Below are 24,630 nucleotides of genomic sequence, written 5' to 3'. Positions count from 1 at the left end.
ACTTTGAATAACAGGCACGATAGTAACCATACGACGTCAATAGGCCAAATGGAACAGTCCAGAGCTGACAATTGTCCGCTGTGATGCGTTTCTCTTCACCATCGAGGTTCATCCATGCATTTGCGCAATCACAAACCTTTTGTAACCGACTATTTTTGAATGATATTTGAGGAAAAGATGCATTAAAGAGATTTTTTTTTTTTGATAAAGTTAGCTCAGGCTGGGGTGTCGCCATTTTGTATGAACATCGATGTTCCTCAGCCGGTAGAGTGAAAGCGGAAAATTTGATTGGTCGAGAGGGCATAAGATTTTGCCAACTTGAGAGCCAAAGTATTGCTAAACTACAGCTTTTTGCAAGTGATTTGTATTCTCCAGTGTTCAAAATATGTAATTCAATTGGAATTAAGTAGTCCCTCGATCACAGACATACAGACTGAAGCAATTGCTTTACCTCGCTTTGTGGCTGCGTGAATGGGGTAAAAATGCGCATAGAGACGGATTAGTTCGGGGGAATGATGGGAGTGCAGAGGGGTTTTTTGTATGCATAGTCGAGGCTCGTGGAAGAGCTGGTACACTGAACGGATCAGGACGTAACAGACAAAAATGGGACGCAAAATACGAGTTATTGGGAAATAATATACGAAAATAATAATATACGAAATACGAAAATACAATCCACAAAATACGGGGATTATACGAAATACGATGGACACAGATGGAAGCTCCAAGGAGGGAAAACTGGAAAATTGAAAGAAGGGATTTGGGTGGGGTTAACAAGGTTAGAAAAGATCATGGTTTAGGATTATTTTTTTATTTTTTTATTTTTATTTTCTTGTATACAAGATCGAGGCTCGTGAAAGAGCGAACATTAATCACACAGAAAGACAAACAGACACATAAAACAAATAACATCGGGAGCGGTAGACAAGATGGGGAGAGAGGGGGAAGGACACAAACACAACATTTGAGAGCAGGGACCGAGAGACATGGAGACATCGAGAGATCTGTGGGAGGGAGAGGGCTTTTGGGGGGAGGCATGGGAAGGGGGGGGGGGGGTGGGAGAGGTATAAAACATATGGACACTGCCAGGACTTCCAGGAAAGAAGTTGGAATTTCAAACAAGGTGGATCTGGGGTGAATTAGTGGGGGTAGAAAAGATCAAGGTTTTGGATGGGGGAAGATAAGAGATGGTGGTGAACAGCTGTTTTAAAGACCTGGAGGGAGGAGTGGGATTGAAGGGAGTGTGGGAGTTTGTTCCAGAGGCGGGAGAAAAGAGGAATGAAAGAGTGAAGGTGAGCAGAGAGCCGAGATTTCGGCAGTTTAACCATCAGAGGGTTGCTGGCAGATCTTGTGCGACCTGTAGGAATATTTGGGGGACAGAGCACAGAGAGAGCTGGGGGAGCAAGGCCGGAGAGGAGTCGGTAGAAGACAGAAAGACCACCTACCTGCCTGCGGTGAGTGAGTGAAAGGCCCTCAGAGATAGCTTCATCGCGGGAGATTCCAATGATTCTGAAAGCTTTGGATTCAACAGCGTGAAGCCGAGCCAGGTGTGAGGCAGGAGCACCAGCCCATAGGGGAGAACAGTATTCCATTGAGCTGCGGATGAAAGCCTTGTATGTGGTGAGGAGCTCAGGTGTGCCTAGGAAGGACTTCGCACGACGGAGGATGCCCAGTCGGCGACTGGCTTTGGAGGCCAGCTTGGAAATGTGGTTTTCCCAAGAAAGATCATGGCAGATAGTGAGACCCAAAAGCTTGAGCGACAGAACTTCTTGGAGAGGATTGTTGAGAAAGTCGATGGGAGGGTTGTCCAGTCGATCTTTTCGGAGAGACATAGTAAGAGTGTGAGATTTGTCAGGATTGAAAGACATGTTCCACTTGTTTGACCAGTCTGTGATTTTGTCCAGGTCTTCAGAGAGTGAGGAGGCTGCAGACTGCCGATCTGAGGAAAGAGGAATGGAGCGGCAGAGAGTGGAGTCATCAGCAAAGAGATAGAGAGGATTTTCCAGAGAGTCGGAGAGATCATTGATAAAGACCAGAAAAAGCACAGGGCCCAGCACACTGCCTTGGGGAACTCCAGCCTGAACAGGAAGGGGAGATGAGAGAAATCCATTCAGGGCCACACGTTGACTACGACCAGAGAGGAAGTCCGCAAGCCATGCATGGAGATTTCCATGGATACCATAGGAGGAGAGTTTGGTGAGCAGAGCTGGGTGCCAGACCGTATCGAAGGCACGTGATATGTCAAGGGAGACAGCTCTGATTTCCTGTTTGGCATTGAGGACCTCCATCCATTGTTGAGACAGCAGAAGCAGCATGTCCAGAGTAGAGTGACCTGGTCTGAAACCAAATTGATGATCAGAGATCAAGCCATTGGAGAAGAGGAAAGATTTCATATCCGAAGCAATGATGGATTCCATGACTTTGCTGATAATTGGGAGCAGGCTGATTGGTCTGTCGTTGCAAGGATCTGTTTTTGCACCTTGTTTGTGTAAAGCGGTAATGTTTGCTGATTTCCAGGATGCTGGCAGATGACCTTGAGCAAAAGATAGGGTGAAAAGAACAGAGAGAGGGTGAGATAGAGCGGCAGAGCAGGATTTTAGGACCCGTGGGCTGATGCCGTCTGGTCCAGTTGCAGAATCAGAGTCGAGGTTTGACAAAAACTCCTCCACCTTGTCAGGAGAGAAGGACACAGAGTCCAGGAGCAGTTGGGTTCGACTGGGAAAGGTGGGAACAGAGAGAGATGGGTTTGGGACTAAGGATTTTGAGGCAAACACAGAGTTGAGGCATTCGGCTTTGTCACGTGCGATGTCAACTGTGTGGCCATTTGAGGTAAGGGAGGGGATGGAGGGGGAACAAACACCAGAAACGGATTTGACCAGACGCCACCAGGATTTGGAGGAAGGAGACAGGTTTGAGAGTTCATTCTTGAGTGAGGAGAGATAGTGCTTCCTGGCACTCCTGAGGGTAGACACACACTTGTTCCGAGCTTGGTGGAAGGAACTGAGATTGCCTTCAGTTGGATTCGCCTTCCAAGAGGCAAAGGCAAGTTTGAAGATTGGGGACGATCTGAGATGGTGGTGGTGAACAGCTGTCTTGAAGACCCGGAGGGAAGAATGAGATTGAAGAGAATATTGAAGTTGATTTCACAGGCAGGAAAAAAAAGAGGAACAAGATCTGTGTAGCAAAGCATTTTGGCATTAGTTTCATACAAATTGGACACAAATTGACCGCGCTATGGTAAAAAGACGATTTTGACTTTTTCATGACCTTGACCTTGACCTTTGACCCGATCGATTCCAAAATCTAATCAAATGGTTCCCGGATAATAACCTATCATCCCACCAAATTTCATGCGAATCGGTTGAATACTTTTTGAGTTATGCGAATAACATACACACACACACACAGACATACAAATAAATACACAGCGATCAAAACATAACCTTCCGCTTTTGCGAAGGTAATAAATGAATGGTGGCGATCATTGATCCTGGATTTAGGTAGTTTCGCCAGAAAGGGGTTTGTAGTGGACCGTGTGTGCCCTGCCGAAACCTGAGGGCGGGAGGTTAACGGGGGACATATCACGGAAAGAGCAGAGAGGGTGCAAGACCAGAAAGGAGGCGGTAGAAGACAGAGAGACCACCGACCTGTCTGCAATGGTGAAGTGATAGGCCCATAGACTCAGCTTCAGCACAGGAGATTCCAATGATCTTGAAGGCCTCGGTTTCCATGGCTTCAGGCTTCTATGTGTAGGTGTGGAGAGTTTAGGGGGGAGACACGTTGGATTTCGCAATGGTGGAGTCATTATAGATTTCTTTATCAACTTTACAGTACAGTCCAAACTTCCATATGATTGCTGATGCTTCACAGAATGGTAGAATTTGCAAAGTTCAGCGGTAGTAACTTCATCAACCTGAGGCAAGGCAAACACAGAGGATTTTGGGGGAAAAAAAAGAGGCCAAAGACGACGTACCTGCACTTCGAGTGTTCAGTTTGTCCTTTTCTGACAAAAGTGCTGATGTAGAGCTGACCTTCCTGCTGACATCGATAACAGCGATTAAGTCTATCTATTATTAGCTTTCCAAACAAGTAAATTGAAATCTTTCCAATGGTACCATTTTTGTCCCCCGTCACACCGCGGAGCGAAAGTGGGCCTATGGTTTTCCCCTCCGTTTGTGTGTCCGTCCGTCCATGCGTGTGGGCGTGCGTGCGTGCGTACGTACGTGCGTAAGTGAAGGACCGAATTCTAATTTGGTGTGTGGGTGCAACCCACGTCAAAATCCAAGATGGCCGCCGCCATGTATGTCTGACGCCATGTATGTCTGAACCTTGTGAGCAGAATATCTTGAAAAATAAGCGAAGTACCAACTTCTAATCTGGTGTGTGGGTGTATCTTGGCATAAGGAAGAACGCTATTGAAAATTGGGTCGCCACTCAAAATCCAAGATGGCCGCTGCCATGTATGTCTGAACCTTGTGAACGGAATATCTTGAAAAATAAGCGAAGTACCAACTTCTAATCTGGTGTGTGGGTGTATCTCGGCATAAGGAAGAAGGCTATTGAAAATTGGGTCGCCACGTCAAAATCCAAGATGGTCGCCACCATATGTATGTCTGAACCTTGTGAGCGAAATATCTTGAAAAATAAACAAACTACTAACTTCTAATCTGGTGTGTGGGTGTATCTGCGCATAAGGAAGAACGCTATTGAAAATTGGGCCACCACGTCAAAATCCAAGATGGCCGCCACCATATACAGTATATGTCTGAACCTTGTGAGCGAAATATCTTGAAAAATAAACAAACTACTAACTTCTAATCTGGTGTGTGGGTGTATCTACACACAAGGGAGAACGCCATTGAAAATTGGGTTGCCAAGTCAAAATCCAAGATGGCCGCCTTGCGTCTTCCACTTTGTCAACTCACATCACTTCACCAACGGGGGACCTAGGCGTAACGCTTGTTTTATTTTTTATTCTACGACAGCAGGACCCCTTTAGGATAAAATGTGATGGACGTCCACACCTACACATGTACACACACGCTTCTCGTTTTAGGAATAGACAAGGCATTTTACCCGTCGCTTCGCTGATGAATTTCCTGAAAAGACAACATGTTGTCCTTCACAAACATTCGGCTCTTTTCGCCCTATCATTTGTCCGAGGAGATCTTCCATATGCTTCGAACTTCTTCGACAGCCCACTTCTTAACGCCCGTAATTATTCCCACGTTCTTGTGGGGTTGGGGACGTTTAGCTCAAGTCTTTCACGAACCGGCTGGCCATGCCTGAGGTTCTACTAAGTTTAGGGCAGGAACTTGTAATGTGTTCACGGTGCTGGCAATAGATTGCCTATTCTTCGCGAAGGACTGCATGGAATCTTTAACGTCCACCAACTAACGCTGGCAGATGGGACTCCCAGTTTTACGTCTATTCAAGGGACGTTGATGAATCGCCCTGCCTGTGAAACATTTGGATGGCAGTATATAGCTTGGTCGGGATTCAAACCCAGGCTAGGCAGCTCGGAGGCGATTGCATACCCCTAAGCCATCCTAAAATCAGTTAATTAATTTTCCAAGACTTTGGTGGAGTAATGGTCAGAGAAACTGCTCTGAGTCTAGGATGTCAGTGTGAACCCTGGCCTAATCATGCCAAATACTTTTAAAATGGTCAATGCTGCTTCCTTGTTTGACACTCGGCATTTAAAATGGATAGAGCACACACTTTCATGTGTCGTCTGCATGTGAAACACCCCGATGATGCTTTATAGCTGGGCCTAGATTCAAACCTAGGCTGGACAGCTTAGAGGTGAGTGTGCGCACCTCTCGGACATCCTGCAACCCTCTTCATCAGCCAACCTTGCTGCTTATATATATGCTGGTAGAAAAAAAAAATCACTTGCTCTTTGCTGCGAAGCCCTTTTGTTAGTTTTGGTTTTAACGTCCATTTCGTCCATAACTTTGGTTTTAACATTTTAAAACTTGTTTATCTAAGTTTAAATTTTGAATTATTCTCACTCAGATTTCAACATCACCGTAGTATTGTCTAAACTTGCTGGATATAAGAAGAAGATGATTTATACTACCTGCTATCACCGCGGGTGCTATACAATACACATTTACGTGGAGAGAATTGGCGTTTCCCTCCACCTTGAACCCCCTCCCCCAGATATGCCATCCTGACAGAAATCAACCTTGGGGTACCGCTAGGCAACATGCAAAATTTGTTTGGATTTGATCGAGTAGTTGTTTTTCGTTTTTGAAGCATATATAAATCTATAATAATAACCCCCCTCTCTAGCAGGGAAAATGGCCTTAAAATGCATGTTGTTGTGTTGTATATAAATCTATAATAATAAAAAGCAGAGTGTGTGTGTCTCCTCCATAACTCCAAAACCATGAAACCTGGCAACTCCAAATTTTGCATCCATACTTATCGATCTCCAAGGGAGTGCATGACTGAAAACTGTGTTTTGCTGTGTTAAGACACCCTTTTTGAAGATAATTAACCGGATTATTTAATTAAAACAAATACAGGCTTTATCCTTGGTCAGCCCACTGTCCCTTGCAGGGGTCTTCAGCTTTTTCGGCCTGCTCAAAACACCTTGCCTTGGAAGAGGCCACAACGGTTTCTGCACCATTAAGTGTTCAACATTAATTTTTTCACTTTCCTCACTCATATCATGGAATGTCTGATCTTCATACCTACAAATCGCTATCGACGTCGCTTTTGCAGAAATTGCATTTTATGACTTTGTGGAGAATTACCTTTAGTGAAAATGTAGTTTTTCTTCCCGATGGCCTCACACTGTCATTGTAACTTGGATTTGATTTCTGTTTTAATTTCTGGTAGTCGACAAGATAGATAAACCCTCAGTGAAAACAAATTGTGTGAAAAGCCATTCACTTTTGATTGATTTACCATGTCGAGTGACTTCACATGGAGCAATGTTTAAATATTCCTCGTGCTCTTCGTATAGGCCTTGCCTCTCCACCCCTCCTCTTCCTCTCCTCCTCTTCCCCCTCCTCTACACCCTCCTCTTCCTAATAATCTATCTATAATTCCACTAATCTCTGTGTGTATGTTTGTTTGTACGTTTGTTTGTTTGTTTGTATGTCTGTGACCGCTGTTTCTCGACAACTACCGGTCCGATATACTTGAAACTTGCCAGGTATATTGCTGGGGACCCGAGGATGTGCCTTTTCAAGGTTTCATATTAATCGGACAATTACTTACCGAGCTATGTCCAAAAAACGATTCAACCAATCAGAGAGCAGCGAGCTATCGCGTGTGCCGAACGTGGCGGACACACTCTGCCTCGGATGGCACATTTGAGAGCGTATTCATTTATTTCACGTTTGCAAACTATGTTGCCGTTAAACTATGTTTTAAAACTAATAAAAACTAATTTGCGATTCATCGTAACTGCGATATACGACCTTCCGGACAGTCAAATGAGGACGTCACTTCCGGACTTACGTAGCGGCTAGCGGGCGCCATTTGGAGGAGCTGGGAGGACTCAGTCGTGATAGAGTGAGCCTGAGTGAGTATATCAAGACAAGAACAAGATCTAGAAGGAGGTATGTACGGTGCGATTCATATAATATATTGTTTAGTTATCGTCGATGAGGAATTTGGGGGCCCGATTAACTGCAGCGCCATCCGAGCTGCGGCGTCGGGACGATACATTCATTGTACGGTAACATCACGCACTTACGGGCACGTCCTATATATATAGTACGGGCATGCCCTAGTAGCTAATAATATATATTAGCCAATAAATAACATTATAATAATATAAATATTAATAAAATCATATACAAGTACAAATACATTCAAAGTACACTGCCCCCATGCCAAATAAATAAATATTCTCCAGTGCCGCATTGCCGGGGTGCCTTTGGCGCCCGGCAATACCGCCATGCAGCTTGTAGAAACTGTATTGGGAGTGAAAGGTGTCCAATAATTGATTGATTAATTCCATAATTAAAATCAATAAATAATAATCATAAAATATTTTCTTAATCAATTGGCTAATAGCATAACTATACCACCAGTGCTTCATCCGAAGCTGTAACTTTTTGAAAATTAATTAAATAAGCCATTAATCAGAAAAAAAAAAGATTAATCAATAAATAATAAATCGATTAATTGTTAATCAAAAAATCAAAAATATCCTTTCTAGCCAAATCACTTGGTCACTGTCATGTCCAAATATCAGCTTCCTCGCTCAAAAGGTGCCTGAGATATTGTCGCCCAAATGTCAGCTTCCTAGCTCAAAGGATGGCTGAGATATCGCCCGGACAAACAAGAAAACAAGAAAACCAGTGTGAAGACTGAGTACTCCCTTTCAGCTTGCGTCATTGCCGGGCCCCCTTCGGTGCCCGGCAATGACGTTATGCAGCGCCTGGAGATGGCATAGGAACGGAGCGGTGTACAACAAACAAACAAGAAAACAAACAAACAACCAGAGTGAAAACTAACAAACAACCAGAGTGAAGACTGAGTACTCCCTTTCAGCGTGCGTCATTGCCGGGCCCCCTTCGGTGCCCGGCAATGACGGTATGTAACGCCTGGAGATGGCATAGGAAAGGAGCGGTGTACAATTAATATAGATATTAATAAAATTAATAGGGAGTGGGGGAAGGGAGAGTGGAGGGAAGAGAGAAGCAGCATTGGGGATGGGTTTGTGGAGCTGTGTGCTTATAAATTCCATTATATTTGCGGATGTAATAAATACATGGTACCAAGAAATGGGTGAAATGCTTTACATATTTTCTCACTTACAGGAGTGACGGTGGGCGTGGCAATGGTGGGAGGGGCATGTCTATGGGCAACGGACGTGGGGAGGAAATTGTGCGGATAGATGAAGCTGATTGGTCCAAGCCTCTACCCCGAAATGAGCGTCTTGAAAAGTAAGTGCATCATGAAGATGTTTGACCTCTAGCAGAATACCCACAAGAAGCATTGATTGAGTCGTGAGCATTGATAGTAAGGGCATTTTATGAGATATTTCACAAATCTGTTAACTAAATTGTTACCAAAAAATTTCTTCACCAATATGTTTGTAAAGGTGTGTAATAACATGTGTTAAAATGTTGAAGTTCAACTCCCGTGGGCAACCCAGAAAAAAAGCTGTTGAATTCGGGTACCGAAAAATTATTTTCGAGAATTTTTATTTTTTTTAATCGGCCCTTAAGTAACTTATGAGGGGTCAAATAAGGGTTTTTCATGATTCTGAGTTGATTGTTAACATTTATATTTTCACTTTTACATTTACACACAAAGTAGCTTTTATTTCACATACATATATAATACTCAAGAGTTATTTCTCATTCACAATGTCAGAAGTTTCAACAGTCATTGTCTATGTCTTCTTCAGACTCAACAACATCATGACTGCAGTTTCTGCATGTAATGCCATTACAGACTCCACAGGCCGAGATGCACGTGACCCCATTCTTCTTGCAGCTGCATCGCCGGTTACTGCAATCTCCATGACAATTACAGCTCGTGAACTGCAATAGCTCCTCAGGAGCCGTGGGGTCCAGTGTTGGAACTGGCTCATACCCATGCACACCTATTGTCCATCCATAGTCACTGGGGTTCAGAGACATGCTCTGTAGAAGGATCCAGTCCCGGGTCTGCAGGTAGGCACGGAGTGAATGTTGTGCAGCTGCACCCTCTGTTGGAGGTAGAGTCTCTGGTTTGATCACTCCTGCCGCTGCCTTCCTTGAGAACATGTTGTACCGAATTTCACCCTTCTTCAATTCCTTCAATCTCCTTCTCCTGGGAGGAACTCGATCTGTGTGCTCTGCTTTGCATCATTAGCATGGATTCTCTTCATCCAGCCATTCCAGTTGGAGTGTGGGAACTCAGGATCGTTGGCTTTGATCACCCACCCCGCTGCCCAGAGTGTGTCACCTGGAGTGAGGAGTGGCTGATCATGAGCCAGGGAGGAGGAAAGCTCAGCGAGGGGGAGAAACATGATCGCGTTCGTTCCTATCTGTTTCCTGTTCGTAAATGGAATAATCTTTACTTCAGTTCCTCTCAGGATCTTAGCTTTGTCGAGTGCCTTCAACTTCACCCGGGGGAAAGCTGCTGTTGTCTGTGGATCTGGCAAAGGTGGTGCCGGAGAGGTGACTTCGATCCAACCCATTGAGTGAAAGGGAGTGTTTCCGTGAATAGAGACAATGTTTAAATCTATATTGTCTCCAACAAACTGAGTGACTGCATTGTTTGTTTCCCCAACCTCCATAAAGACCACCTGATCATTACTTGACAATTCACTTTCACTGGCTGGCACTTTGGCTGTCATCACTGATTGATCCTCAAGCGCAGCATCAACCGCAACCTCATCATTGATCTGTTCATCGGTTTCCTCCACAATGGTGTCAAGAGTGCCAGAAGTATCTGGAACATCATCTCCACTCCTACTATTAAGGAAGCAGTATTTGTAGTTTTGTGTCTCCGTGTAAGACTCAGTGTATCCCAGCCGGTGGAACTTGTTGAGCATCCATTTTGACCCAAATCTATGATCAAGTTGTATGGCAAGCCCCATTTGGTGTGGCAATACTCCAGACCGAGGTCGAAAGGCCTTAATAAAATTCTGCCCCCAAACGGCAACTCTTTCGTCTGTGTTGACAACCGGTCTCAAGAACATCTGAAGGCTTGCAGGAACAAGTGTCAGCTGACTATCGATGTCAGTCATACTGTGTGTGGTGGGGTATGACTTTGGACCTAAATCAATCAAGGCAATATCATTGGATATGAACTTGAGTGCCGTCTTTATGATCTGAGTCTTCTCATCTCCATGGTCAAGATTAGCATGATGCGCTCGCAGAATATTGTCGGTGCCATCTTTGAGACAGAGTACATCTGCCCTTCTTTCCTGTGTTGTGAAATACAAGGTGTCTTCGTATTTCTCTAGAAGTTTTATCTTTAGCCAATGCTTTGAATAAGAAAGGCTCTTCTCTGGTGACTGATCAAACTCCTGCAGCTTTTCATGGACTTGGTCCATGTTCATTACCCCATGCTCTAATTCTGAGTCTAACCATTCGCAGAATTCAATAAAAACTGCCTCTCGCTCCTCATCAATACTCCTCTGTCCTCTCTTCCTTTTTCCTTCCTCATCAGTCTTGGACAAACTGTCACCTCTCGCAAACATAAGTTTGCATCGCAAATGGTACAGTGTTTCTTCTGCTACCAAGTCGTTGATCCCTTCCAGGCGTCCAGTGACTTCAGTGCCCCAGTCATCCCCGCGACTCCGTGCTGTCTTCAGCAAGCTTGCCTTCAGTGTATCTGCAGTCAAATTATCTGGCACTCTGTATTTCTTTCTAGCTTGTGCTGGATTATTTTTGTAGAGCTGGGCTGGTTGGTTGCAAAGAATGCATACATCCTTATACAGGAGGTCAACTGACTGTGATCTTCTAGAACTGCAGCCAGTTGATGAACTGAACTCACAAGTAGTGCGTCTTCTCTTCAACTTTGATGACTCTTTCTCTGCCTTTGATGCTTGAGCTGACTTCTTGGTGGTTGCAACAAAGTTGTTGTACAGATCATTTTTACACTTCTGGTGGTACCTCAGTTTTCCTTCCTTTTGAGCCTCCTTCATACGTTCCACAACAGTAACATTTTCGACAGTTTCTGCTTGTTTCAATAAAGTTGAGTATCCCTTTGGAATTGCCTGTATGAGCCTTTCAGCTGGTGTATCCGAGCGTGCACAGATGAAGCAATTGAGCACAGGTGGAGTAACGTCTTCATCCATATTGCTAGACTCCAAGTCCTGCAAAGTAGAAAATGAGATATATTTAGAAATTATTTTTCCACAAAGGAGTGTCTGTGGTGAAATATAAATGTTAACAATCAACTCAGAATCATGAAAAACCCTTATTTGACCTCTCATAAGTTACTTAAGGGCCGATTAAAAAAAATAAAAATTCTCGAAAATAATTTTTCGGTACCCGAATTCAACAGCTTTTTTTCTGGGTTTCCCACGGGAGTTGACCTTCAACATTTTAACACATGTTATTACACACCTTTACAAACATATTGGTGAAGAAATTTTTTGGTAACAATTTAGTTAACAGATTTTCATATGTTTCCCTTACTATGAATAAATCTTTCACGCATCTTCATTTTGCTTCCCCGTCTGAAGAGAGCTTTTTGCAGGAAGCAATACCGGTATCAACTTTGAAAAATATGATGACATTCCGGTTGATATTACAGGAAGCAATCCACCTAGGCACATCAACTCTGTAAGCACAGCAAGCAGCAGCACTTGCTCTTCACGTTTCTTCTTCACTCCCATCGTGTCAGCTCTTTCGCTTTTGTTGTTTCTTTCAATGTCCTTTCTTTAATGAGAAATCCAATCGAAGCAAACCAATTAAAAGTTTAGATTCTATCATCGTTCATGTAGTTTTCTTCTTGCTGGTGGCTGTGTTCATCCTGTCCCTCTTTTGTGATTGTTTTTTTATCGTGGCTTTAACTGCACGTCTTGTTCCATTCGTTCCATCTTTGATTTAACTGCATTAAAGTTTTTTTTTATATCGTGGCTTTATCTGCACATCTTGTTCCCATTGCTGCCCCTCATTCCCTCTCCCACCCCTCCTACGGGCATCAGTTCTTGGAGCTAGATCTTGGAGAGATAATAATGGGGAACATCGTGCTTAGCCGGTACGACCGCCCAACCCCGGTGCAGAAGTACGCCATCCCCATAGTGCAGCACAAGAGGGACCTCATGGCCTGTGCGCAGACAGGTGTGTCCGTCTATTGTCCATCACAATATCTCCATTTTCTTGGCCTGTTGATGGCTTATCTTGGCGTACGGTGTTCCACATGTGGCGTGTCCCCCTTAGGTTCTGGGAAGACTGCCGCCTTCCTGCTGCCAATCCTGTCCCAGATCTACGGCAGTGGGCCTGGACCTCAGGTTGCTCTTTTCTTATTCATCCACAATGCTCATTGGTTTGGTTTATCATTGTTTTTAAGTCATCTCATTTCCAAACTCGAAGAGATGAACTTGTAAAATGGTTCGTGATGTCCGGATGTCTGTCTGTCTGACTGGTCGTCTGTTAACCTTTCGATATTTTTGCTACTCCTCCCTTGCAATCGACATGTTGCAGTCACATGCTGTTTGGCCCACGTGATCTGCATTGATCTGAACATTCATGGTCTGCTTTTGGAGGCCTGTTTGTAAATTTGTTGCGACCATGTTTTGATCAAGCAGTCCTTGTGATTTGTCCTGTGATTTTGAATTGTCCTGGAGGAGCGCGGGGGTGGATGGGGGTGATCATTAAATGTAAAGGCCCAAAAAAACAACAACCTTGCCTCGGTTGAATATAAAGCTCAATATTTTGTTGCAAATTGTCATCCTTGGCGACACAATGAACACAATGAACACGTTCGGACTGTGCAGACATCAGCTGTCGGAGACATTGTGGGAGAGAGAATGCCTTCAAGGACAGCGTGCTATTTATGAGCACAGCTTAAGTGAACCAGCGATGAGTAGTGAAAGAGGGCGTGCAGGTGAGGGGGAGGGGGTGGGGGAGAGTTAGTGTAGCTGGCATGGCTGGACTCAACTTCTGTGAAGGTCCAGATCCAGATATGAGAATTTTTTAAAATTTTCCTAAGTGATTCTTCACCATTTGTAAATAGGGCTAAAATTATATATAGCATGATGTTTCAAAACGTTGTGGACGGATTCGGACGAAACTTGGTGGATGAGTTTTGGTCGGTGACAAGAACAAGCCGATTTGATTTCGGTTCAGGTCTGGATCCAGATCCGGCCTATCGGTGTGATACAAAACGTAAACTGTTCAGCCTGGCGGAGGTATGCGCTCTACCGAGTGCCGTTCTAATTTCACATTGTTGTTTTTCGCTTTGTGAGGTGTAGTGATGATGTAGAGCCTGGTGTTGGCTTAGCGGTTAGGGTGCCGGCTTGGGATCCTAGGATCCTGGGTTCGAATCCCGGTGGATCGCTGAATTAACGCCAGGGGGGTTGACTCAGCCTGTCATCCTTCCGAGGTCGGCAAATTGAGTACCAGCTTGCTGGGATGAATGATCCCGGTGTGTACCCCGGTTTAGAATAGGTACACCGTATGCCTGCGCATCGTAAGAGGCGACTAAGGGTTGGCGTCAGGAAGGGCATCCGGCCATAAAAAAAACATTGCCTCAAACAGGGAACCATGAGCTCATGGGGCCTGCAAGGCCAACCCCCGCTCTAGCGGGGAAAATGGCCTTAAAACGATCATTCATTTTCATTCAGTGATGATATTCAAACACCCGAAAATGCTTATGAGTCTGGTGTTGGCTTAAATAGCTAAGGTGGCTGGCTTAAGATCTTAATGTCTTGAGTTAAGATAACACCAGGCGGTTGATCGGCCTGTCATCATTCCACAGTCAGCAATACGAGTACCAGCTTACTGGGAAGAATGTGCCATTCAAGTATCCTGCGGCAGAGTGATGACCCATCCAGGATTGTGTCCCCGAGCCAAGGAAAAACTGCTTTGGCAACCCTATGCATCTGATGACGCGAACGGAGTGGCTCTTTTATTCTTCTTCTTCCTCTTCTTCTTCTTGTTTTCTTAGGATTGCATTGTTTTCCCCTGTATCACAGTAACTTTTTTGCATTGCTAGCTCTGCTCTCTAATGTTTGTCTCTAGTTAAGGCGTAAGAACGTAGTTTGCTTGCTGACTTGTCCTTTCACATCAATCACATTTTGGAATGATATCCAGTAAGTATTAAAGTCGCTATTTTTGTAATCTATCTCTCCTTGTCTGTACCTAACACTAACTTCCAGTCTGGGCCTGGTGGGAAGCAGTTTCCTTTGTCGCTGGTGCTCGCTCCTACTCGTGAACTCGCACTCCAGATTTACGAGGAGGCTCGTAAGGTGTGTCCAGGGTGCCGTAATCCCCTTCACCTTTTATCATCATGTCCATACATGCCCATTCTGTTCAACAATTGTTTATTTATCCCTTCGTCCCTCCTTTTCTCTCCCTTGTACCCTTCATGCCCGTTTTGCATCCCTATAGTTCGCGTACAGGTCCTGTGTGAGGCCTTGCGTGGTGTATGGCGGGGCCGATCTGTCCATGCAGTCTCGTGACCTGGCTCGTGGATGTCATCTCCTGGTGGCTACCCCCGGCCGCCTCGTAGATATGATGGAGAGAGGCAGAGTCAGCCTGGAAGCCATTAGGTGATCGTAGAGTACTCCTTTACACTTCCATTACTGTCACCTGCGAGGGAGTTAAAACGTAACCTTTTAACTCATTGACTCCAGGTAGAATGGGAAATAGGCTTGACGGCCTCTGAGGGTGTCAACAGGTTTTGCTTGTTGCATTTGGGATGGTATTTGATACATTTCCTTGAACACCTCAGGTTCTTGGTTCTCGACGAAGCCGACCGCATGCTCGACATGGGTTTTGAGCCTCAAATCCGCCGCGTGGTCGAGCGCAGCGGAATGCCTGGTCGGGGAGTCCGGCAAACCCTCATGTTTTCAGCTACCTTCCCACGACAGATCCAGGTATCTGTGGCCAAAACCGTTGCTCCGTGTCAACATTTTGATCGAATTTAAGGATGTTGGCCACCTTCGTGCTGCTATTGATGTTTGATGCCGTATGAGATGTCGACCCTTTGGAGGTTCCATACTAAAAAAGGGCGTTGGTTTCTCAGTGCTGAGGCCGATGATTGTGGGCGCACATTGTCCGATGGATCTGGTTTTAGAATTTGTTAAAACTCACTGTGGGAAGAAGAGGAAGAAGCAGACTTTTTATGTGCTGGATGCATGAGGTAAAAGATGCAACCAAGCTGCCGAGCTTCGGGTAGCAGTGCAGGATCGGGATGTTTGGAGAAATCTGATAACGAATGTCACACCAGAAGTCGACCACGGCTTCGTGGAACGAGGAAGTATCTACTGACACGTGGTCTCCCCGATTGCTAAGACTTTCCTTAACGAATCAGGTAGGCCGACTCTTCATGTGAGAATGAGGGAAGACCCTGGTATCTATAGAGCACCTGCGCCCCAAAACCAAGCAGTTTATCTTCTCTCAGAAACCCAGTAATTGTGCAAAGCATTGTGGGACAATAAAAAATGTTCTGTGGATGTGAAACCAGAAAAGGTAATCTTTGTGTCTGAAGAATGAACGCAGCTCAGGATTGATTTTTTTTGTTTGTTTGTTTTTTGCTCATTTTCATCACTAGCCTCAAATGGTATAAAGAGTAGAAGGTTATTTGCCTAGCCCGAGGCCTTTGGTCCATTTTTCAATCTCTTTTTATTATTCACTACTCGAGGATCACAGACGAGTCTCGCCCCCACCAATAAGGCCGGTGAGGATGGTTCTGCCTTTCAAGGAGGACGTTCCACACATGAGGCGCACTTTTTTAGCGGAAGAAAAACCCAAAAACAAACTAGAACGGCACTCGGTAGAGCGCACTCCTCCGCTAGGCTGAATGGTTTACGTTTTGCATCCACTGATAGGCCGGATCTGCATCCGTACCTTAACCAAAATCGAATCGGCTTGTTCTTATTGCCTAACCAACTCATCCACCTCGTTTTTCCATAACTTTGAAATAACGTGCTATTTATTGTTTTTGGTCCCATCTCTCAATTTCGTCCGAATCCGTCCGCAACTTTTTGAGATATCCTGCTCACAGACAAACATAGGTGAAAACATAAGCTCCGTCCACCTTAGGTGGCGGAGGTAATGATAAAGAGGAAGAGAAAAATAATATACATATGAATGGGCAGCAAGAGGGCACCAATGGTAACGATGTTTGTAGGTTAAGAGCTCAGGCCGCAAATTTTGCTCATCCTGTAAGGAAATGCAAACTGTTCAGCCGAGGATGATCCAGAAGCGGAAGAATTCCTCACCACACGCACACCTTTGCTCCCATCAGTGTGGGTTGAAGGGTTGGAGGCAACCTGGAGAGGCAACGCGTGTTACTGTCGTTACCTTGACGAGGGCCGTCTAAGGTTTGGTTGTATTTTGTTTGTACATAATAGGTTGACGGCTCTGAAGGAAAAACGGTGCTTTTGCTTCTACCGTACAAGTTCCGATTCGATGTCATTGTCTATAGTTGTGAGATTGATGCAGCATTTATCAACCACGATGCTCGGAACGTCTAGATGGTCTCTCATCGAGTCGTGCATACCTGTCGTTGTGGCACGCTCCGATTTGACAATGTATTAAGGAGAGTAACTTCACAGGTCTTGGCAAGAGATTTCCTCGAGGATTACATCTTCCTCGCCATTGGGCGTGTCGGCTCCGCCAGTGAGAACATCACACAGAAGGTGGTGTGGGTCGAAGAGGCCGACAAACGAAGTTTCTTGCTGGATCTTCTTAATGCCACAGGTATACTGTGTGTGTGTGTGTGTGTGTGTGTGTGTGTATGGGGTTTGTGTGTGTGTGTGTGTGTGTGTATGGGGATTGTGTGTGTGTATGGGGATTGTGTGTGTGTATGGGGATTGTGTGTGTGTATGGGGATTGTGTGTGTGTATGGGGATTGTGTGTGTGTATGGGGATTGTGTGTGTGTATGGGGATTGTGTGTGTGTATGGGGATTGTGTGTGTGTATGGGGATTGTGTGTGTGTATGGGGATTGTGTGTGTATATGGGGATTGTGTGTGTGTGTGTGTGTGTGTGTGTGTGTGTGTGTGTGTGTGTGTGTGTGTGTGTGTGTGTGTGTGTGTGTGTGTGTGTGTGTGTGTGTGTTTGTGTATATGGGGATGTGTTTGTGTATATGGGGATGTGTTTGTGTATATGGGGATGTGTGTGTGTGTGTGTGTGTGTGTGTGTGTGTGTGTGTGTGTGTGTGTGTGTGTGTGTGTGTGTGTGTGTGTGTGTGTGCGTGTACCATTCACTGGTCGTTTTGAGGGTAGAGGTGTAGCAGCTGAAACCAGAATCCTATCCAGGTTCCACCTGATGACTTCAATGCAGTATTTGGTCTTTCATTTTATTTTTCTAATAAAAAGTGAGGATTCGAACCTCCAACTGAACCTCACTTGTTTGATTAACTTTCTCACCAGGCCGAGACTCCCTCACTCTGGTGTTTGTTGAGACCAAGCGTGGGGCCGACGCCCTCCACGCCTTTCTCAGCCAATCGGGATTTGCCTCCGCCTGCATCCATGGCGACCGCTGCCAGCGGGACCGCGAGGAGGCCCTCGGACACTTCCGCTCCGGCAGACGCCCAGTCCTTGTGGCGACTGCGGTACGATAACTCCCGACCGTGTGTTCCCGTTTCATCGATTGATAAGTGAGGATGGTGAAAGATTTCAAATGAAAAGTGGTTGGAATGTTGGTCCAGGTATTACCAGATTTTGTTGGAAATCCTCAGCCATGTAACCACAGATTGAGGCGATACCCTAAGCTGTACACGACACACCTTCACCTTCCCCATGGGCCTATGTTACATTTATGATGTGCTCTGTGAATTTGCTCATTAAATTTCACGATCTGTTTACTCCTTTGCGATTGGATCGACCCGAACAACTGCGACAATGTGCAGGTGGCGGCCAGAGGCCTGGATATTCCGAACGTGAAACACGTGATCAACTTCGACCTGCCGAGCGACATCGAGGAGTACGTGCACCGTATAGGACGCACGGGCCGTGTGGGAAACCTCGGTAAGACAACATAAGGCTTTTAAAATTGTGCAGATTCGCTTGGAGAAAGAATTTGTACCTTGCATGATTTGCATCGGTTTGTCTAGAGTCCAACAACAACAAACAACAGGCATTTTAAGGCCATTTTCCCTACAAGAGTGGGGGTTAGCCTTGCGGTCCCCATGACAATCTTCTCCATTTTGCCCTATTTTCTGCATCTCTCCTTGTTAACCCCCTTGCCCTCATTTATTCTTCCACGATCTTTAGCCAAGTCTTTCTCGGTCTTCCCCATCCTCTACTTCCTTCCACATTCATTTCCATCACTCTTCTCAACCAGTCACTTTCATCCTTCCTCAACACATGACCAAACCATCTCAACCTGTTTATCTTCACATCATCAATCATAGGCTCTATTCCCATCATATTTCGCAATTCATCATTTGTCTTCCTCTCTCTCAACGACACTCCGCACATCCACCGAACCATTCGCATTTCCACCCTTTCCAGCCTTCGTTGCTGCTCTACGTTCATTACCCATGTCTCGCTCCCATAAATCATAACACTTCTCACACATGCAGCATACACCTTTCCCTTCAGCTTCAACAACACTCCCCTCCTCGTCAGCACGCCACTCAGTTCCCGAAACGTCTTCCATGCACATCTCACTGGAGCAACCGTTGCCGAGTCTGATCCACCTTCTCCATTCAGCATGTCTCCGAGGTAACAAAAAGTTTTCACACCTTCCAGCTTCACGCCGTCTCCAAGATCCAACTCAACATTTCCTCCATCTGCAGCTCCCTCTGTGCACACCTTACACTTGAATGTAGCTGCCACACTGGTTAATGACCCTCTCAGACCACTACATTTTTGATGAACCCACTCAGCGCACATTGTACATTGAATTGAGTTCACTCCGACACCCTTCCTGCACACAGCACATGGGCACTTCCCAGTTCTTTCCACCTCACCACATGCTTTACCACTTGCCATCACCTTCGTTTTTCCGATATTCACCTTCAGACCTTTTGTCTCCATACATTCCTTCCACTTGTTCATCTTCTCCTTCAGTCCATCCATAGTTTCTGCAATCAACACCAGATCATCTGCATACAACAACTCCCACGGTAAACCCTCCTTTACGTTCCGAGCCAGCACCTCCATCACAGCTACAAATAGTAGTGGACTTAGTACCGGCCCCTGATGCACTCCCACCTTCACCTCAAACTCACCTTTGTCCTTACAGCTGTGTGCACTCTTTTGTACATTGCCATCACTACTCTGATCAACCATTCCTCCACCCCTAACTTCCTCAATGCCCATGTCAATACTTCATGTGGAACCCTATCGAATGCTTTCTCAAGATCAACAAACCCAAGAAACAACTTCTTCCTCTTCTCCATGTACTTCTCCTGCAACTGCCTCACAATAAAAAGCGCGTCTGTCGTTCCTCTTCCTGGCATAAATCCAAACTGCATTTCGTCAATCTTCACTTTCTTCCTTATCCTCCTCTCCAACACCCTTTCCAATACCTTCATTCCATGCTCCAATAACTTTATCGCTCGGTACAAGCCACAGTCCAGAGGGTCACCTTTCCCCTTGTATAGAGGGGCGAGGGTACTCAGTTCCCAATCCACTGGAATGCGGCCTTCTTTCACCACCAGATTGCAGATCTCTGTCATTCTCTTCACACCCCAATTTCCCGCTGCCTTCAACATATCTCCCACAACTCCCATCGGCCCTCCCGCTTTTCTACTCTTCATTGCTTTTATAGCTTCCTCCACTTCCTTCTCGGTTATCTTCTCTGCCGGTCCTAAAACTGGGTTACTCTCTATGTTGCCATCCCATTCATTCTCTGCATTCAACAGTATAGTCAGGTTCACTATGTTTTTTCGTTCAAAATCATGGTAGATTAGCAAACCTATACATTTTTGGAAACATTATTGCATGGAAAATCTGAAAATCAATGTTTACATTTGCCAATTCCGACCAATTCGATTCGACCAATTCGACCAATCGACCAATTCCATTCGACCAATTCGACCATTCGACCATTCGACCAATCGCTTCGATCGACCATTCGACCAATTCGATCGATTCGATTCGATTCATCGAATTTGATTCGATCGACCATTCGACCAATTCGATTTGCCAATCAATTTGACCGACCTTTGCTTGTGTGGAACGGACTGTGAGAACGATGCGGACTATATTGTCGGATACGACACACAGGACAGTGATGACGAACTCTAAATGGCATATTCTGTAATCGTGTATGTTTGATGCCATTGATTGCCTGTGTATATTTTGTCATTGACTGCCTGTGTAGATGTGAAGTTATACTGACTGCATGTGTATGTATGATTTTGCTGACTGCCTGTGTATGTTTGGTGATATGAATTATTGTGACACATTTTGATGTTATTAACTGCCTGTACAAAATGATAACATGTATTTGATTATGCAACTTATCGCAAATATAAAGACAGTATTTTGCAATTCAAAACCTTTGATTCGTGTCTTACCATTCCCCATAGCACTAATTTGATACTTTCATTGGATTCCTTGTCCCTGAAAATATAGGTTTAGTATATTTTAAAAAGTTTTTAGGGTAATTAGAGGCAGAAATAGAACAAAATATGTATTTTACAGTGGCCATTTTGAAAATCCAAAATGGCCGCCATACAGGTATCTCTCCAAATGTAAACATTGATTTTTAGTTTCCTTATGCTATAACCTTTCCAAAAATGTATAGGTTTGCTAATCTACCATGATTTTGAACGAAATATAATTTATTGACAAAGTGAACCTGACTAGTATTTCCATATATCTCTTCCATCTTCCTTTAATTCCATCTGGGTCCACAACGATTTGTCCCACTTCATCCTTCAAGCAACTCACCCCCATCACATCACACCTCTCTTTCGCTATCTGCTTTGCAATCCTGAATACCGCTCTCTGACCCTCTTCCAAATCCGAGCGTTCTCCGAACATTTTCCTCCATGCCTCCTGCGCCTTTGCTACCTCTTTCTTGGCAGCCTTCTTGGCTGCCTTATAACTTTCATGCTCTGCCTTTTCTGCCCCCTTACCCTTCGCCTTCTGCCACTCTTTGAACTTCTTCCTCTTCTCGTCAATCCTCTTTCCAACTTCATCATCCCACCACCATGTTTCCGAGTGCCTCGGTGGTCCTTTTGTCCATCCACATACCTCACCAACGGCTCCCAACAGACTATCTTTCATTGACATCCAACCACGTTCAAGCTCAACCACATCATCCTCTACCCTACTCAGCCTCTCTTTTAATGCCTCCCTCACTGTCACCTCTTTCAACCTCCACACCTTCATTCTCGGTTGGTACTTCACCTGCCGAGCTCTCCTCGCACCTTTCACCCTTATGTCGCAGACAACCAAGTGGTGCTGTCAAACAGCCTCCTCCCCCGGGATCACCTTTGTGTCCCGGAGGTGCCCCCTATCTCGCCTACGCACCATCAGGTAGTCAACGGTTGTCGTCGACCCACCTGACGTGTATGTAACAAGCTTATTTTCCTCTTTCTGGAACTGAGTATTACAAATCAACAAATCAGCTCCATCAGCAAACTCCAAAATCCTTTCACCTTCTCCATTTCTCACACCATATCCGTAACCCCCATGAACTCCCTCAAAACCGTCCATACCCCTTCCCACATGTCCATTTAGGTCTCCTCCTACCACAACAACTTCCTTATCTTTCACGTTTTCCATCAGCTTCTCTATCGCACACCAGAACTTGTCCTCTTCATCGCTCCGACCAACCTGCGGAGCATATCCCGAGATGACGTTCACCAAGAGCGTTCCAATCATCATTTTCACCATCATCAACCTATCACTCACTCTCGTCACACTCACCACACTGTCTACAAACTCCTCAGAAAACAGGACACCAACACCATTCACGCCCTCCAGCACCCTTGCCACACGAACTTGTATTTCTGTCCCTGCCTACCCTTCACCATTCTCACACCACTTCCCTTCCATCTCGTCTCTTGCACACAACATATGTCCACTCTTCTTCTGACCAATACTTCCACCACTTCTCCTGATCTCCCTGTCATTGTCCCTACATTTCCTGTCCCAAACCTCAGAAACCGATCTCCACTTCGGGCATCAGACGTTTCCTCGTCATCAATGGAGTGATTTCCACCCTTGCTTCGATCGGGTTCCCCAACTTGAGTTTTGACGAGAGGGAGTGGGGTCCCCCACGGGGTACTTCGGGCTGTACCCTGCCCATATGTAGTTGTAATTGTCATGGTTCTCTTTTTGAGGCAATGTTTTTATGGCCGGATGCCCTTCCTGACGCCAACCCTTTTAGTCGCCTCTTACGACACGCAGGGATACGGTGTACCTATTCTAAACCGGGGTACACACCGGGGAACCGTTTGTCTGGAGTCCGGCCAATCAAAAAGCTTCCATAAGTGAAGCTTGTGAAGGCAAGTTGTTGTTCTTCATCAATCTGAAGTTATTTGAAAATTAACGGAATCATTGATGTTTCCAGGGCAGGCGACGTCATTTCTGAATGAGCGAAATGGAGCTCTGACTCGGGAGTTGGTAGCGCTGCTCGCTGAGGCGCACCAGGAAGTGCCGGCGTGGCTGGAAGCACTCGCCAGAGAGCCTGCTCGTGGCGGGAGAACCCCACGCAGGTGTGTCCCCACGTGCACGATTGCATCACCCGCTCCCTCCCTCTTCCCCCGGCACAGCGTTCATGCCCCCTCTCCATCCACGCCCCCAATGTGCCCCCCTTGCTCTCACCCCCTCTTCCTGTGCGCGTCTCGACGTCTTTTCCTTTTTGATTCGTTATTACAATTTCCCCCAGGTTTAATGGAGGGTTTGGAGGCCGTGATTTCCGACAGTCAGGGGGTGGAGGAATTGGACGAGGTGGCAGTGGAATGGGCCCAAGAGGAGGGGGCCCTCCTCACCGTTTTCAGAGGGGTGAGATTTTGATGATGAGACCGTTGATGATGTCACAGTGAAATGTTATTCCATGACTATAAAGACTTGCTTCGTAACATGTACAAGTGGTGCGTGCATGTGGTATATTGACTGTACATGTGGTGCATGTGTACATGACTGTATATGTGGTGCATGTGTACATGACTATATGTGGTGCATGCGTACATGACTATATGTGGTGCATGTGTACATGACTATATGTGGTGCATGTGTACATGAATATATGTGGTGCATGTGTACATGACTATATGTGGTGCATGTGTACATGACTATATGTGGTGCATGTGTACATGACTATATGTGGTGCCTGTGTAGACAATTGTACATGTGGTGCATGTGTAGATGACTGTATATGTGGTGTATGTGTACATGACTATATGTGGTGCATGTGTACATGACTATATGTGGTGCATGTGTACATGACTATATGTGGTGCCTGTGTGGATAAAATTGTACATATGGTGCATGTGTAGATGACTGTATATGTGGTGCATGTGTAGATGACTGTATATGTGGTGCATGTGTACATGACTGTATATGTGGTGCATGTGTACATGACTGTATATGTGGTGCATGTGTACATGACTGTATATGTGGTGCATGTGTACATGACTATATGTGGTGCATGTGTATATGACTATATGTGGTGCATGTGTACATGACTATATGTGGTGCATGTGTACATGACTATATGTGGTGCCTGTGTAGACAATTGTACATGTGGTGCATGTGTAGATGACTGTATATGTGGTGTATGTGTACATGACTATATGTGGTGCATGTGTACATGACTATATGTGGTGCATGTGTACATGACTATATGTGGTGCCTGTGTAGATAAAATTGTACATGTGGTGCATGTGTAGATGACTGTATATGTGGTGCATGTGTAGATGACTGTATATGTGGTGCATGTGTACATGACTGTATATGTGGTGCATGTGTATATGACTGTATATGTGGTGCATGTGTACATGACTGTATATGTGGTGCATGTGTACATGACTGTATATGTGGTGCCTGTGTACATGACTATATGTGGTGCCTGTGTAGATA

The 24,630-nt window shown here is 45.3% G+C and overlaps 1 protein-coding gene across 3 annotated transcripts in view; it reads left to right on the top strand.

Moving 5' to 3' along the window:
* LOC137421404 (putative ATP-dependent RNA helicase Pl10) overlaps window positions 1-24,630 on the top strand; it is a 45,847-nt gene that overhangs the window by 16,964 nt on the left and 4,253 nt on the right. For 2 of the 3 annotated variants that reach the window (XM_068107433.2, XM_068107432.2), the window contains exons 7-18: window positions 8,787-8,912; window positions 12,155-12,254; window positions 12,620-12,755; window positions 12,855-12,925; window positions 14,795-14,884; window positions 15,027-15,187; window positions 15,370-15,514; window positions 17,198-17,342; window positions 18,016-18,197; window positions 18,495-18,612; window positions 23,120-23,264; window positions 23,438-23,553. In XM_068107433.2, coding sequence (XP_067963534.1) covers window positions 8,787-8,912; window positions 12,155-12,254; window positions 12,620-12,755; window positions 12,855-12,925; window positions 14,795-14,884; window positions 15,027-15,187; window positions 15,370-15,514; window positions 17,198-17,342; window positions 18,016-18,197; window positions 18,495-18,612; window positions 23,120-23,264; window positions 23,438-23,553 — 1,535 coding nt within the window. The remainder of the gene's footprint in view (window positions 1-8,786; window positions 8,913-12,154; window positions 12,255-12,619; window positions 12,756-12,854; window positions 12,926-14,794; window positions 14,885-15,026; window positions 15,188-15,369; window positions 15,515-17,197; window positions 17,343-18,015; window positions 18,198-18,494; window positions 18,613-23,119; window positions 23,265-23,437; window positions 23,554-24,630) is intronic. The other variant, XM_068107434.2, reaches the window with a different exon arrangement.

The sequence above is a fragment of the Myxine glutinosa genome, chromosome 2 (genome assembly GCF_964187855.1).
Source record: "Myxine glutinosa chromosome 2, kmMyxGlut1.1, whole genome shotgun sequence".
NCBI lineage: Eukaryota > Metazoa > Chordata > Myxini > Myxiniformes > Myxinidae > Myxine > Myxine glutinosa.
The sequence above is the reverse complement of the archived record's forward strand: the minus strand, read 5'-3'. Positions and strand labels throughout refer to the sequence as shown.